The sequence below is a fragment of the Chrysochloris asiatica genome, unplaced genomic scaffold (assembly GCF_000296735.1).
Source record: "Chrysochloris asiatica unplaced genomic scaffold, ChrAsi1.0 scaffold00122, whole genome shotgun sequence".
Lineage (NCBI taxonomy): Eukaryota > Metazoa > Chordata > Mammalia > Afrosoricida > Chrysochloridae > Chrysochloris > Chrysochloris asiatica.
The window spans coordinates 1368447-1385404 of NW_006408640.1; the positions used below are offsets into that span (position 1 = coordinate 1368447).

General features: G+C 38.4%; 1 protein-coding gene across 1 annotated transcript in view; it reads right to left on the reverse strand.

Annotated features, from left to right (window-relative positions):
- Positions 1–16958, reverse strand: part of PIEZO2 (piezo-type mechanosensitive ion channel component 2) — an 861527-nt gene that overhangs the window by 3414 nt on the left and 841155 nt on the right. The window contains exons 46-49 of the mRNA XM_006868690.1: positions 8296–8484; positions 7825–7917; positions 5503–5675; positions 2983–3111 (exon numbers count right to left, since the gene is read on the reverse strand). Of these exons, the coding sequence (XP_006868752.1) occupies positions 2983–3111; positions 5503–5675; positions 7825–7917; positions 8296–8484 (584 nt within the window). The remainder of the gene's footprint in view (positions 1–2982; positions 3112–5502; positions 5676–7824; positions 7918–8295; positions 8485–16958) is intronic.

Consider the following 16958-nt stretch of genomic DNA (forward strand, 5'->3'; position numbering starts at 1 on the left):
AGATGGATTGGCAAAGTGGCAGCATCGATGGACTCAAGCGTGGCAACAGTAGTGAGGTTGGCCCAGGATTGGGCAGTGTTTCGTTCTGCTGTGCATAAGGTCGCTATGGGTTGGTACCAACTCGATGGCACCTAATAACAACAACATATTGATTTTTGGCTATTTTTTGCCTTATACAAATAATGACAGAGGTCTTCATATATCTACACAAGGTTTTGATGCTGTAGGTCCCTGATGTATGCAAACCTATGTACAACAGAATGAAATGCTGCCCAGTCCTGCTCCATCCCATGATTGGCTGGAGATTGAACTCTTGTGATCCATTTACTGATTTTCAGAAGTATATCACCATGCCTTTCTTCCTCAACTATCCTAGACTGAGGCTTTACTGAAACAGGTGCAGCATCATAGCAACAACCAAGTCTCCTCTGATGGATGGGAGGTGGCTGTGCACCAAGTGCATTGACCAGGAATTAAACCTGGGTCTCCCACATTAAGGAGAGAATTTTACTATTGAATCAGTACATCTTAATTTATGAGTTTTTATTACAAATTCTTTAAAGTTGTACAAACTCACCAGGCATATTTATCCAGTTATACAAGCTAAGCAAACTCTGTACTTCTGCTAACTATAAACTTAAGGACTCCTTTAGACATTTTCCACATCTGTAATTGGTTTTGAAGTCAAAGGTCTGGCTGTCTTCTGTGTGCTGGCAGGCAGAAGGCTGGCTTGCAAAAGTGCTCTTTGGTTGTTTAAATGATTATATATAGTCCTGCGTGCTTTTGTTTACACACATACAAAAAAAAGAAAATAGGGAACCGGGACAAATACTGCTAACAAATGATACATGGAGGAGATTGTAATTATTGCAATGAAACAAAATACAATTGGTTGAGTGCAAAATCAATGTTCTCCCATATAAACTATCACTCAATTCACAATAAAAGCTTTTTTTTTTTTTTAATTAAAAAAAAAAGTAGGTCTGCCTGTCTTGTTGGGTCCAATAACTCTGATTAGATCATTAAGCACTATTCTAATTTTAATTCTTAGGATTAAATACAACATATATAGACTATGAGCTGACCTAGTTAAAAAAGAGAGAGACATGAGGAAAGTGCTGCTGCCTGCCTATACCTTACTCCCTCTTCCTGCCATCTCGGAGCTGAGTTGTATTGAGCAAGTTTTTATGCCCTTCTTGATCTGCTGTGCCATCTGAGAAATAATGGAAAGGGTCTGATGATCTAGAAGGTCTCTTAAAACCTTACTGTTGTGGTTAAGAGTTGTTGACTCTATTTTGAAACATAGTGACCCCATGTGACAGAGTAGAACTATCCCATGGTTTCTTTTTTTTTCTTTTTCTCTATACTCTAAAAGTGTCACTTTGAAGACTAATATGAGCCTGACACAAACCATGGCATTTTCAATCACCTCTTAAGCATGCAAAAGCTTTGCAATTAATTAGGAAGACCAAAGAAGAATTGATGACTTTGAATTATGGTGTTGGTGAAGAATATTAAATATACCATGAACTTCCAGAAGACGAACTAATCACTGTTAGAAAAAAGTACAGCCAGATGCTCCTCAGAAGGGAGGATGGTGAGACTTTGCCTCATGTACGTTGGATACTTTGTCTCATGTACTTTGGTCACCAGAAGTGACCAGTCTCTAGAGGAGGACATGCTTCTTAAAGAAGAGAGTCAGCAAAAAAGAGAAAGAACCTCAAATGAGATGGATTGACATAGTGTCTGCAACAGTGGTATCAAATATAGGAACGATTGTGGGAACAGCACAGGACCAGGCAGTGCTTTGTTCTGATGTACATAGGGTCATTATGGTAGGAACCAACTCAATTGCACATAATAACAACAACAATAATCTCTACAGGAGCTACTGGATGTGTTTGAATCATCATTCTTCCAGTTAGCAGCCTAGTGCTTAATCATTATCCTACTAAGGCTTTACTGATGAAGAAAGTAACGAATTTGGTAATTAATAAAGACTATCTTATGCATGGAACATTTCTAAGGCTGCATCATGGTGGGTCTTATATTCAACACATTGAAATGGGCCTAGAGAAAATATAATGGCAAAACAGGGGGAATGGCTGGTGGACATTTGGAATATTTACTCAGTAGTTTTAGATTAATCCCATTTCTATTCTTGCTAGTTCTTATATTACAATGTAAATATCATAGGCTGGATTTGTTTCAAATGGAGTACTTATATGCCAGGATAATATTTTGACATATAGTTGTTCTTTTTTTTCTTAGTTTTTTGGTCCAAAACAGACAGTTGGAAGGGAAGAGCTTAACCACTGAATATTGAGCCCAGCCTACTTTCATTGAGGGTGGATAGCTGAGTTAGGCACCTAAGATCAGATGATAAGAATGACAAAAAAACTAGATCAATTTGGTGCAGCCCTGTGTCTCATCTTTGAGCAGAGTTTTTTTAAGGACAGCGAGACACTAGTGATGCGTGAGTTTCATGGAAAGGTCAGAGCATTGTTGGCCACATGCTACGTCTAGACAAATGACAATAGAGCCTCCCAGAATTCCCACATCTCCAATGGCATGTGGATTGGCACAGTGACTTCCAGAGTTCCCAAGAACAGGACCCAGTTGTATGAGAACCAAACCTGAGGCTTGCAGGGTGGACAGAAGACTGAAGCCCTGGAAGAGTGGTTCAGCAGAAGTCTACAAAACACCTTAATAAGGATAGAATATCTCCATCTCCCTGAACCTATATATAGTGCCATATGATTACTCCCCATTGCCCTCATTCAAAATTTTAGATGTAACCCCAGAGAAAATGGTGAAAAAACCTGAAGCTAACTTTCTTTGATATAACAAAATGAGTCTCACTGTTGAGTTTCAGAAGAATCAAGGCAGTTGTATTTCTTGCACATGTAAATATGCAGATGACAATTTGGTACCATTGACATATGCCTGTTCATACCATATTAACAGTGAAAACAAACTTACACTGGTGTTTTTGAGCTTTCTGAGTCATTCCCAGCTATCATTCTAGCAATGTGCTCTCGAGTAATATTTTTAAGAGGAAAAGAAAGCTTATCTGTTGCTATTTCTGCTTTTGCACCCAGACTCATATTTCTGTAGAGGGGAAAAAAAGAAAGAAAGATCAATGTTAGTGGTTATTGAGAAGTCTGGCAGAGAGATTTCAAAACTAACTTGATTATCAATTTTATTATTGTCACCATGTTTTCACTGAGTCTACAATCATCCATCCCAACATTTCCTGTCTTCTTTAATTTATATCCAGCATTTTAGACATTTAAATTAACAAAGCTCAGGATGACCACAGACTCCATTAGAGGGAAAGTGAAGGTGAGCAGGCAGAGTTGTTGCCAGAATAGAGCAAACTTGGAGCTCTAGTATGAATGCCAAAACACTCATATTAATCTAATTATGTCACATGCCATGACTGCTAAGTCCAAAGAGTAAAGATTGTCACCCTTGAATACTGCATTTATTCAAAAAAGAAAATAAAATCTATATAAGATCAGAGTAAATGGCTATTTTAAAGTATCAATGAAAAGGATCAGTCTTATAAGTAAATGGAAATGAAACAACCAGAACAGAAATAAGGAGAATGTTAACACAACATGAAGAATGTAACCAGTGTTACTATCATTATGTCTAGTTACTGTGGAGTGGAAGTGGCCTTGATTGTGTATATTTTCTCCAAAAATAAAAAGTACAACACCCCCTCCCCTTTAGGTATGGGAAGGAACTCACCCTCATGGCCCAACTTTCAGCCAAGGAGTTGATTGGTTGGTTATGTGCCATGGAGTTGGGTCTGACTCATAGCGACCCTGTACAGGGTTTCCGAGGCTGTACATCTTTACGGGAGCAGAAAGCCTCATCTTTCTCTCGCGGAACAGCTGGTAGTTTCAAACTGCTGACCTTGTGGTTTGCAGCCCGATTCATAACCACTATGCTACCAGAGCTCCTTCAGCCAAGCAATAGATAGGTTTATAGGGGAAGAACAACACTAGTAAGGTATGCTCACTAGGAATGATATAATGGTCAATCATTCAAAATCAAAAGGCAACATGTACCTAAGGACAAAGTTGAGAAGGATGAAGGATGGGCAGATGGATGGAATGGATGTAGGAGTCACAGGGAGGAAGTGGGATAACCGTTGTTGCATGGAGGGGATTGCAATTATTGAGATGAAGCAAAGTACATGATTTGCTTAATGTAAAACCGATGGTTTTGTCTGTATACCTTCAATCAATTCACAACAAAATGCTTTGTTTGTTTTTTTTAATTACAACAATAAAAGAACGTTTGGTCAGAGGTGGATTTTGAATTTTTTCTTTGTAGCTCTTCAAAGTAAAAATTAGGAAGTACAATTTTGGCCAGATACTGCAGAATCGAATTTGGGACATTTAGAAGGAGAAAAGTAAGATGAAATGAGGAATTCTTTAAATTCTGAATAGCCCCTTCAAAATATTTCTTTATTATTTCCTTGTGAGTTCACGCTAGACTCAAAGACTTGATTCTGCACCTCTCAGAAGACCTAATTCCAACTAAGAATTTGCTACTATAGACCCAAATGAATGCATTTTTTTCACTGCTTAAACAAGTCCCTTACAGTGTGGAAACATAAGATCTTGATGAAAGAAATTAAGCTAATCAACTAATGCATAGTACTTAAGCCCCCCTGAGTGTTTCATCAAAATGCTGGGCTTTTGGGTGTAACTTTTGGATGCAAGAACTTTTCTAAGACTTGCCTTATCTAAACAAGAGAAGATAGAAGTAGTGGCTGCCATCAGCATTCATGCTTTTAGCATCACTAAACTGCTCTCGTATTCATGCTTGGGGAATTGACCAACTGAAGCTTCCTCAGTGTTGGAGGGAAGCAAGGGAAAGCCTGGGTTGTGGAGGTTGCAAGTTCTTCATTCAGAAGCTCAAACTTGAATTTTAATGGAAATTGTCCAGTTTTCCCAGAATCATGGTCTTTTACTCACTCTTCTCTCTGCCTCTCTCTATCTTGTCTATAGAACTCACTGTCAGTCTTTCTTTAAAAACGGAAATTAATAGAAGAAAGGAATGCTAAGAAGTTTTTAGTTATTTTTATTTTAGTAAGCAATCATTGGGCAACTCATAATTTAATGAATAAAAATGTTCACTTTTAAATATAAAGAAGGTTCCCTTGTTATAATGATGAACTAAGATCTATATTGGCTGGAGCTCTGGTAGTGTAGTGGTTACGAATCAGGCTGCTAATCTCAGGGTCAGCAGTTCGAAACTACCAGCTGTTCCACTGGAGAAAAAGGAGGCTTTTCGCTTCCATAAAGATTTACAGCCTTGGAAACACTGTACAGGGTAGCTATGAGTTGGAACCGACTCCATGGCACACAACAACAACAACAAGATCTATATTAACCCAATTTTGCTCTCTCTTTATCTCTCCACCCTCCACCCCAAGTTTAGATTAGGGAAAGGGAGAATTATGCATGAAAATACAGTAACTACCTCTGAATACTCCATGAAAAAACAAGAGAGAAGCTACTACGGGGGTCCATGAGTTCGTGCATCATTTTCTGCTTACTGGGAGGGCTGATGGTCCACAAAGAATTTGAATTTCCTTCCAGTTCTGCTACTGTAATGTCTTCTTTTTCATAATTTTCTAGAAATTGCATAGCACCCTACATGGGCACAAATACACACACATAAAAAGATCACACATAAGATGCAGCATAAAGAAAGAAATTACACCACCTTTTAATTAACTATATATAGAGTACTTCCTAGTAAAAGAAACATTGTTGTTGTTGTTAAAGTACCGTGGAGTCGGTTCTGACTCATACCCTGCACAGGGTTTCTGAGGCTGTAAATCTTTACGGGAGCAGAACGCCTCATCTTTCTCCCATGGAACCGCTGGTAGTTTTGAACTGCCGACCTTGAGGTTAGCAGCCCAATTCATAGCCACTATGCTACCAGAGCTCTAGAACTGATTATCTCTTGCATTAGCTTTGGCTCCTCCCACAGACATGGGCAGCTCTTAGTCATAGGGCTATATTCCAATGTGGGTGTTGACATCACCAAGTAAACTGTGGAGTCTCTTTAATCAAACCAGGAAAACCAAGACAATTTAAAAGCATTTTCCCTCTCTAGTCAGAAAGACATTTATCAGCGATTGGGGAGCATTACTGTCATGTGAAAGGCAAAATTAAATCCACTAAATATCACAAAATTTAAAGGACATCTTGGCTGCCTCATCCTCAAGGTTACTTATGACAGTGGTAATACTACAGAAGAAAAAAAATCTGATCACTTTCTGTAAATAAAAAAAAATACTCATAAAACAAATTATAATTTGGAAATAATGTTATAATATCATTAAAAATTTGGAATATAGAGAGAAAAGTAACACCACTCACAATTCCACCACCAGATTGTTTTACCTTAAGAAACAGTCACATCATTTATAGTATTTGTTCTGATAATTTTTAATACAGTAGAAATCACTTGGAAAATATCTATTTATCATTGTTGTTGTTGTTAGGTGCCATCGAGTCAATGCCAACCCATAGTGACCTTATGTACAGTAGAATGAAACAATGCCCGATCCTGGGCCAACCTCAATGCTGTTGCCATGCTTGAGACCATTGACCTCACTTGGCAAATCCATCTTGTTGGGGGTCTTCCTCTTTTTTCTCTGACCCTCCACCTTACCAAACATGATATCCTTCTCCAGCAACTGGTCCCTCCTGACAATATGTCTAAAGCATGAGAGATGAAGTGTGGCCATCTTGGCCTCCAAGGAACACTCTGGCTGCACTTCTTCCAACACTGATCTGTTGGTTCTATGGGCAGGCAGCCCATGGCACTTTCAATATTGTCTTTCAACACCGTAACTCAAAAGCATCAATTCTTCTGCAGTCTTCTTTATTTACTGTCCAACTTTCACATGCATATGAGGTTATTGAAAATACCATGGCTTTGGTCAGGCGAACTTTAGTCCTCACACTGACACCTTGCTCTTCAACACTTTAAAAAGGTCTTGTGCAGCAGATTTGCCTAATGCAGCACGTCGTTTGATTTCTTGCCTGCTGCTTCCATGAGTGTTGATAGTTGATCCAAGAAGAATGAAGTCCTTGACAACTTCAATCTTTTCTCCGTTGACAAGAATGTTGTTTATTGGTCCAGTGGTGAGGATTTTTGTTTTCTTTACATTGAGGTGCAATACATACCAAAGGCTGTGGTTTTGGATCTTCCTCAGTAAATATTTTAAGTTTTCTTCCCTTTCAGCAAGCAAGGTTGTATCATCTGCATATCGCAGGTATCATATATGTATCATAGTATCCAAATAAAACAAAAAGTGCAACTTGTTTTCTACCACTATAATCATTCTAGGGCATCCTGTGCCATGTTACTCATTGATTCCAGAAACTATCATTTACTCAATAGTCCCTATTTGTTGATCCTTTAATTTGCTGAATCCAGTTTTCAGTAATATCGAGAATGCTTTAATACAAAGAGCATGTACATTCAGCTTTCCCATATACTGAATCACTTCCTTAAGGTAACTTGCCACAGTAGGCCTACTTGTTCAAGGATTCAGTATCTGTTGAGCTTACATGAAAACATTTTCAATTAAAATTATGTTGATCCACATTTAGCTCCAATAATATAGATATAACCTCTCAGATAAAACCTGCTGCCTATGACTCATAAATACTAAAAAGTCCTCTTTCCCCCAACACAGCCCATGACAAAGTATTAGATAATAGGACAGTTAGCTTACCAAGATGAAAGGTCTTCAATAGAAAGCTACTATATACATTTACTTACTGTGTCTTTAGAAAAAGCACGCAAAAATTTATTAAACTTTGGTTGGTCCATGACTTTCAGCTGGCTTTGTTGGGCACTCATTGTAAAAATAGGCTGGAAAACAAAGGTATATGGTATTTATAACATTCCTAGAGTGTTGTCTGCATCCTGGACTGAAAGAAAAGTACTTTTATGACATACTCGTTCATCCATTGATTACCCTTACAGCAATTTATAAAGGAGTTCTCTTTTTGAAATGTTTATTCTGGTACTCAAAACGGCATAGAAATATGGTTTAATTGTTTTCCGTACCTTACTTCAGATGTTTCCTGGTAGTACTTGCTGAAAAGTCCCAATTTGGATAAAACAATTGTGTCTACAAAATATAGCTAGACATCCAACAGAAAGTTATCCTTACAGTCCTAAGTAGGTAGGTGATGCTGAGAGCAACCACACGGTAACACCCAGGTTGAACTTCCCCTCATACATTACCTGATATCCTCCCAGGGTGATTGTAACAGAGACGTCCAGGGGCTGGTTGATCACCCCAGCAACAGATTTGATCAAGGACATAAAGAGAAGAGGAAACCACACAATGCAAATCAGCAGGACGATGATCATGCCACCCATGCCATACTTCACCACCTTCTTCTTCTTCTGTCCCCGAGGCTGAGGATATCTCTGTAACAGAGTATGCAAAGTATTCACTGGCAAGTGGCAGGTGAGTAGGTGGAGGCAGATGCTCTTCACAAGGAGTCTGGGGGCACATATTTAGTCTGACTCTACTCTGCTTGCTTTGAAACAGGGATGACATGCTATCCCAATCTTGGGATGAAGGTAAACAATGAAGGTGAAAGTGCCCTGTGATCTTTAATGAGCTCATTATACATTGAAGGTGTTACTACAGTGAAGCCAACACTACCATACCAACTTGTCTCCAAATTGTTTTCTGGGACTTATTGGCAATGAACTTATGAGTCAATAGATCAAATATTATGTTGAACAAAGCTTCTGGTTTTAACAGATCATGCAGTAGAAAGGGTATTTTGTTCAAGATCTGTGCATTTCAGCTGACCTCCCCATTTTGGGTAGTGGGAAACCACATTTTTTATTTCATTCATGATACACACTGTCAAAGATAGCATCATTCACATCCTAAAATAAACTATATATTATAAGAGTCATCTTAAGCAAGTCAGTAGACGGCCTTGTCTGGGTGCTGTAGATGATTGGGTGTGTGGGGTGCATATGTGACATGAGGGACATGCTCTGCAAATATTTCATTCACTTTAGTACATGTCCATTAGGGAACTATGAAACACTGTGCAGGAGTCATGGTATGGCGCTGTATGATAAGTACTGTTCTGCTAACCAAAAGGTTGACAGTTCAAATCCACGAGTCACTCCTTAGAAACCCTATATAGGGTCGCTATGGGTGGGAATTGACTCGATGGCACCTAACAACCACTACCACAGCAAACACTGTGTTTAGAGGCCGTGGGAAAGCAAGATTTGACTCAGCTTGCTGATAGTAAACAGTTGAGATCTACTTGCATACCAGCATTACCTGTATGATAGTACCCCCTCTCCAGTCTGACAGGGTGAATTATCTAGGATCTCACCTTTCCTGCAGGTCACTTCAATAGGCTAAGGTAAGAGAGAATAATCACTATCCCACCTGTAAGGTATGAATTACAGACCAGGATGAAGGTCTTTGAATCAGTGGAGATGTCCTTGAGGAGTTTAAGGGCTCTGCTACACAGGCTTTAAGAGCTGTAATTACCAAAGATGGTTCTGGAAAGTGGGGAATGAAGGCTTGACTGCATGGTGACCTGAGCTGATATGGAGAACACCAGTCATTCAGTGCAGTCAAGATAATCCTCCACATGATTCTGCACTAGGAAAAGTGTACCAAGTTCATAGGGTAGCAATGTATTTTGCTATCTTTGTACTAGAATTTGACACTGTTGACTACATTTCTCTATTTTTGAAAGAAAATATATATTTGCATGCACACAAGTGGTTTTAGGATTTCATAATTTTTCACTGAGGCAAATGTAGACAATTTGCCACTCATCCTCCTCCCAACATCATTCTCATATTAAATAATGAAGACTTTTTTAAGTTGAAGAGATTTAGCTGAGAGTCTTCCTGGTTGCCCCGTCTGTTACAGGTACATATGAGTTCCCCTTCTGAGGTCATCTATCTGAGGATCTCTTCTCAGGATTTCCAGCACCACTTTGTCACCCTCCCCATCATTTCCTTCACTCCTTCACACATTTCTCAGAAAGAACAGGGTAGACACCTTTGACCTATCTGTAAATCTGAGACTGTCTCTCACTTTTCAAAGTGATTTCCACCTCTCATTCTGTTTAACTAAGAAGTCTTCATCATGTGTGTTCCTACAGTGCTACATTTATAACAAGCTCCCCACAGTGGTTTGGGAAGTGGCTATGTGGAAATCACTGTAAAGTATTAATCTCAGTGAGTGGACTGCTCATGCCAACATTTTGCCTTTCAAGAAATTGTCCTTGCTTTATAAAGTATATCCATAAGGACTTAATACTTGGCCCCATATCAGGCAAGTGATTGTCTCTAGTGATGCCCCAGTGTTGGATCGGATGCAGTATCAACCAGTGCCAGATTTGTTAAGATACCTTTAAGATTTATCTTCCATGTATCTACATAACCTAAGAAGTTTTACCAGGAATAACTTAAAAAGCTACTATCTGACATAGTTATTAGTTTAACATAAAACTGAACATATATATTTAAGATCCATTGTCATCATGTCAACCCTGGCTTAGGGAGATCCCATGTGTGACAGAGTAGAATTGTGCTCCACAGCTTTTTGTTTTTGACTTTAAAAAACAAAAAAAAATTATTGTGAATTGATTGATAGTTTACATGGGAGAACATCAACTCATCCTATCATATTTTTCCTTGACCTTTTTTTCTTCTTCAATGTTTTATTGTGAATTATGTGATAGTTTACATGGGAGAACATTAGTTTTACATTCATCCTATCGTATATCGTTTCATTGCCATGATTATAATCCCCTCCATGAATCATCAGCCAACCAAAGGGTATAGACTACAAGCCTATCCCCCACCCTCCACCCCTAGTCATCAGCACACAGCTCCTCTCCCTCTCTGGGTCTAAAGTCCCCAGCTGCACCATCTTTCCACATCATCTGCTCCATAGTTTTTTGTGCATGTACATGTGAACATTTTATTGTGTTTTAGGTGAAAGTTTACACAGCTAATTAGTTTCCCATCCAACAATTTATACACAATTTGTTCTGCTATATTGATTTATTTTCCTGCAATGCGCTGGCATGCTCCCCATTTCTCCCCAACTTTCCCAATTTGTGTCCCTCTTTGCCTTCTCATCTTTGCTTTTGGGCAAATGTTGCCCATTTTTTCTCTTATAGTTGATTGTTTCATGGAGCTCATTTCACAGAGGTGTTATTGCTTATTTATGTCAATCGATTATCTGGTTGAAAAGTGACCTCTCTAAAGGAATTTTGATGGTTGATTTTTGGGAAGTAGATATAAGTAATGCTTAAAAAGAACCCTGGTAGGGTAGTTGGTTATGAGCTGGGCTGCTAACCACAAGGTCAGTGGTTCAAATCTACCAACCGCTCCACAGGAGAAATATGCGGCTTTCTACTCCCATAAAAATTTACAGCCTCAGAAACCATGTACAGGGTTGTTATGAGTAGGAATCAACTCTACGGCACACAACCACCACCACCAATGTGTTAAAATGAAGTTTTAACTTTTTCAATAGAAAACAATATAGTTTGCAACTATTTTGTTTGGCAAAAATACCTGGTGTTCTGGTCACAACTACTTTGTCCTTCATAAGGAAGAAAGACAATGGCATGACATTGTCATCACCTATTGGTACAAATAGAAGCTCTGGTGGCACTGTAGGGTAAGCATAGAACTGCTAACCACAGTTCAAAACCACCAGCTGCTTCACATTTGAAAGAAGCAGCTTTCAGCTCTTATAAAGATTTATAGCCTTAAAAGCTCTATCTGTACAGAAGTGACTTGATGGTAATAGGCTTGTTTTGGGTTTGGTTATTGGTACAAAGTCATTGAAAGATATATATAAGCCTAGAGTGGGCTATTCCAGGCTTCTCACCTGGAAAGTAGCCCATGTCTCCTGTCAGTCACATTGGGCATGGCCATTCATAGGTCTGCTCTGGTTGAGACACCCTGCATAAGAGCTCATCTTGTATATCCAGGTGAAGTATTTTCCAATAGTCAGGCTGCCAGGACCCTTTGGCCAGGCTCTTGCCTCTCTGATATACTCTGCAGATGACCTCACACATGTTAGGGAGAAGACAGGTTGTCTGACATAGATTTGTCCACTGTTGGTCTCACATTCTCCCACTTTCTGTAGGATGGGTCTTCCTCCTTGATACTATTAAACTTGCTCATCCATGCTTCTGACATTATACTCTCTGCACCCACATTCAAGCCTTAATCCTCTGACTCTGATGATAGAAATTTTACTTTTCTCTTTTCTATTGGTTCTTTCTTTACTGCCTACAAAGAGGTTCAGATCCTCCCCATTCTGAAATGATACTCTTGACTTTCTTGCTCCCTCCAAACCATCATCCTCCATCCCCAATCCTTCATTCTCCAAAGCCTGACATCAGCACTCATCAGACTTTTGAAGTGAAGTTCACCAGTGACTAATGAATATAAGACCTAACTCCCATTCTCTGTATTCTTACATCTCAAACTCTGCACATTTGGCTTTTAGAAGTCATTATGATCAAACGGGCATAGGATGGAAGGCTAGGAGCAAGTCATGACTGAACAGCAGTTTACATCCCAGAAAGGGCAGGAGAGGTGAATCTGTATATGAGTCAATATGGAGAGCATTAGTCATTCAGTGCTGGCAAGGTAATCCCCTAACTGACTCCTCACTATAAAGCTTTTCCTTTGGTACAGGTGGGACAGAGAAGCATTGAGACACATGCTTTTTGAAATCACCCCTTCTCTTGTCTTTTCCTAAATTATTGAGTTCATCAACAAATATTTACTGAGTGTCTAGGCTCATTATATTAAGTAATATCTAAGGTGTTTATTGGACTCCTGGTCTGGCACTTTAGGACCAGCACTGGACTGAGAACCCCAAGGGCAGAGATTCAAACACACCAGTTGCACCTTGGAAACCCTATAAAGGGTTGCTATGAGTTGGAACCGACTCAATGGCACTTAACAACAAAAACAAGGGTATTTATTAAAGAACAGTGTAGATGTTAATCTTGTCATTACACAAAATGTTTTTTAAAATAAATTTTATTTATTATATTGTGGCTGAAAATATACCCATACACTAATTCAACTGTTTCTACATGTACAATTTAGTGACATTGATTACATCCTTTGAGTTTTGCTCCTGTTATCCTCCTCCCTCAGTAACAGAGGAAGGAAGAAGTTCAAGCAGCACTGAAAGCGTTGGCAAAAAATAAGGAATTGGTGAAATACAAATGGAAATTCACTACCTCATATGGTTTCTGTCTAATCATTTGATTAGTGCTGTCAGTTTGATGCCATCTAGACAGCTCTTTAAAGAGCATAATGCTCAAGGCCTACTTTATTTACTTATTGTTGCTTGTTGTTTATTGTCATAATGTCAGTTCCAACTCATAGCGACCCTGTGTAGTGTTTCTGAGAAGCAGCTTGCTGGTTTGAACTGCCAACCTTGTGGTTTGGGAGTCCTGGTTTGGTGCTGTGGGTTAATGTGCCAGACTGCAAAGCCATTTGAACTACAAAGTCGGTGTTCAAGCTCACCAGCTGCTCCTCGGAAACCCCATACAGGGTTGCTATGGGTTGGAACAGACTCGATGGCATTTAACAACAGACACTGAAACCAGCTCCATCAAGGGTCTCCATGAGCTACTTCCAGATTGAGTGCACTGAACATATCAAGGCTGATTGGAACTCCATTTAGGGCCAGGAAATCTGCTGTCATATCCCTCCCACACCCACCTCATGAGCTCTGTGGCTTGCAGGAATACACCAGAGTTTTCTCCTTTCTTATTTTCCCTCTTTATTTTCTTTTCCTTTTGATCTTTCTTTATTACTCTCTACTATTCTTCTCTTTTCATCCCCCCTTTCCTGCTGTATTTTTTTTAAGTGTTTTGTTTTTTGCTTTCTTTTATTTTCTCACTTATTTTTCTCATCTATAGCACCATTTCTCTGTCACTCTTTTGTTTTTCAGTTATTCTATTATTTTTTTCTGGTTGCTATGTGTTTTCATTTATTTTTTCTCTTCATTATTTTTTTTTTCATTGTTATTTGTTCTATTTTGTTTTCTTGTGTGTGGGGGTGAGAGGTGTTTTCTCTTTCCCACCTGACAGGAGACAGAAACCTTGCTTATATAGCCCAACCAGGACTGTACTGTCTGCTGTTTCATCCACTAGATAAAAGCCAATTGTAGCTCCTATACCACCTGATTAGTGATAATCCACAGCCAACACCAGCCAAACCCACCATAAACTGAGGTGCATGAGCAGCAAATGAGAACGGAATACACACTTTCATTATCTGAGAACCCACAGGAGACATTTGGTGAGAGCCTAAGAACACACCAACTTAAAATTATCAGTTAAATCTAAATACAAAACCCCCACAATGCCTTGGAGACAACAGAAACCTTTAGCTCATATGAATAAATAAGAGAGAATGGCTCAAACAAAGGACCACGATGCAGAGTCAGAAAAAGTTTCTGAAGAAGACGTACTGGAAGTAATTGAAAAATAATTCAAAAGAATAGATGCTTTCAAAGGATTTGAAGATAGATCAAGGAAAGCAAGAAGAATACAGAAAAACTTTAGATGAATTTGGGAAAACACTACAAGAACAAATTTTGTAAAAAGATAAAACCTTCAATGAGAAATCTAGAAGATTAATACTAAGATTTCAAAAATGGACAATGCACTGAAAGGGCAAAGGAGATGATTTAAAGTAATGAAAACCCAAATTAGTGAGATTGAATATAAATCTCTCAATACTGTTGTCCTAGAAAATAATCAGAAAAAGAATTTTTTTTTTTTTTTTTTCCCCAACGAGAGTCCAAGAGTTATGTGGATGATTGGAATTCCAACTGAAAGGTGATCATTATTCTAGAACGGGAAGAGACAATAAAAAGTACAGAGAAAATTGCCAAAGAGTTGTTGGAAGAAAAAATTTCCTAATACCATGAAAGATGAGATGATAAGCATACAAGAAGCTGAATGAACCCCAAACAGGATAGATCCCAAAAGAAAATCACCAAGACATATCATAATCAAACTTTCCAAAACTAAATACAAGGAAAGAATCCTGAGAGCAGCTCAGTAATAATTAAAAGTTACCTACAAAGGAGAATCAATAAGACCTTAGATTTCTCAGTAGAAATCATACAGGTTTTGTATATGACAAATACAAAACTCTGAATTAAAAAAAAAAAAAATTGCCAACCAAGAATCATATACTCAGCAAAGCTGTCCCTTAAACATGATGGCAAAATTAGGACATTACCAGATAAATAAAAATTAAAGGAATTTGTAATGACCAGAACAGCTTTATAAAAAATTCTAAAGAGTGCTCTTTGGACTGACAACCAACAACAACAGACAACATGAGATGACCATGCATGACAACACATCCATAACTCAATCCAGATAAAGAAGTATTTAAAATAAAACAAACCTATAAGACTGAAAATAGGGAACCAGAGATATCAATGTAAATTAAGTCCACTACAAAACAAAAAGAGGGAATAGTGTTCCAAATGACAAGGAAATCAGGATTTCAAGAAAAAACTGACTGCTTTAAATAGAGGGAAAATTAATAAATTATAGGGTAACCACAAGGAAAATTAATATATATGTACATAAAAAATCTCATATACATTAACACAATAGAAATGAAAATGAGAAGAAAATATACAAACAAAATGAACTCAGTGCAGAAAATCATGTGGCACAAAGAAGCCAGTAGCACCAAAAGAACCCACAGCAAGATGACAGCAATAAATTAATATCTATAGATAAACACTGAATCTAAATGGATTAAATGCTCCAGTTAGGAGACAAAGAGAGCAGAATATAGAAGAAAACAGGATGAGCCAATCTATGGTCTAGAAGAGACACATCAAAAAGATGGATACAGCCTAAATGTCCATTAACAGAGGAATGCTTACACAAACTTGGTGCAAACACACAAGGGAATACTATGAAAAATTGAATAACCATGAAGCTAAAAACACCTCACAACATGAAGCTGAAGGACATTATGCTGAGTGAAACTGGTGGTGGTGATGTGCCGTGGAGTCGGTTCTGACTCATAGCAACCCTGTACATGGTTTCCGAGGCTGTAAATCTTTACAGGAACAGAAAGCCTCATCTTTCTCCGCAGAACAGCTAGTAGTTTCAAACTGCTGACCTTAAGGTTCGTAGCCCAATTCGTAACCACTACTCTACTAGAGCTCCTTGAGTGAAATTAGTCACAAAAGACAAATATTGCTGAGACTAATGTTATAAACCATTAAGAAAAGGTTTCCTTGATAAAAGAAACAATCTATGGTTATGGGGGTTAAAGAGGGACCATTATTCATGGGCTAGAGGGTTGTTGTTGTTGTTGTTAAGTGCTGTCAAGTCGATTCCAACCCATAGTGACACTGTACAGGGTTTCCGAGGCTGTAGATCTTTACAGGAGCAGTGGGTAGACACATATTAATATGGGTGACAGGACAGGCAACATACAGGAGGGAGGCTGGCAGAGGAAAGTTGAAGGAAGCAGGAGACACAGGTAGGAATGCAATAGTTGAAATGAATAGAGGTAAATGCTATTAACTGTTGCTACATGGAGGGGATTTCAATCATTGTAATGAAGAAAAGTATATGATTTGATGAATGTAAAACTGATGATTTGCTCTGTGAATCTTCACTCAATTCACAATAAAAAGTTGAAAAATTTTAAATTTCTTCTCTTACCCAGTGGTTTTTTGTTTTGTTTTTTTTAATTTAAGGTTTTTATTGTGGATTGAGTGAAAGTTTACAGGGCACATCATCAGTTTCACATTCAACAATTCATATAACTTGTTTCATTACATTGATTATAATTCCCTCCATATCCCATCAGTT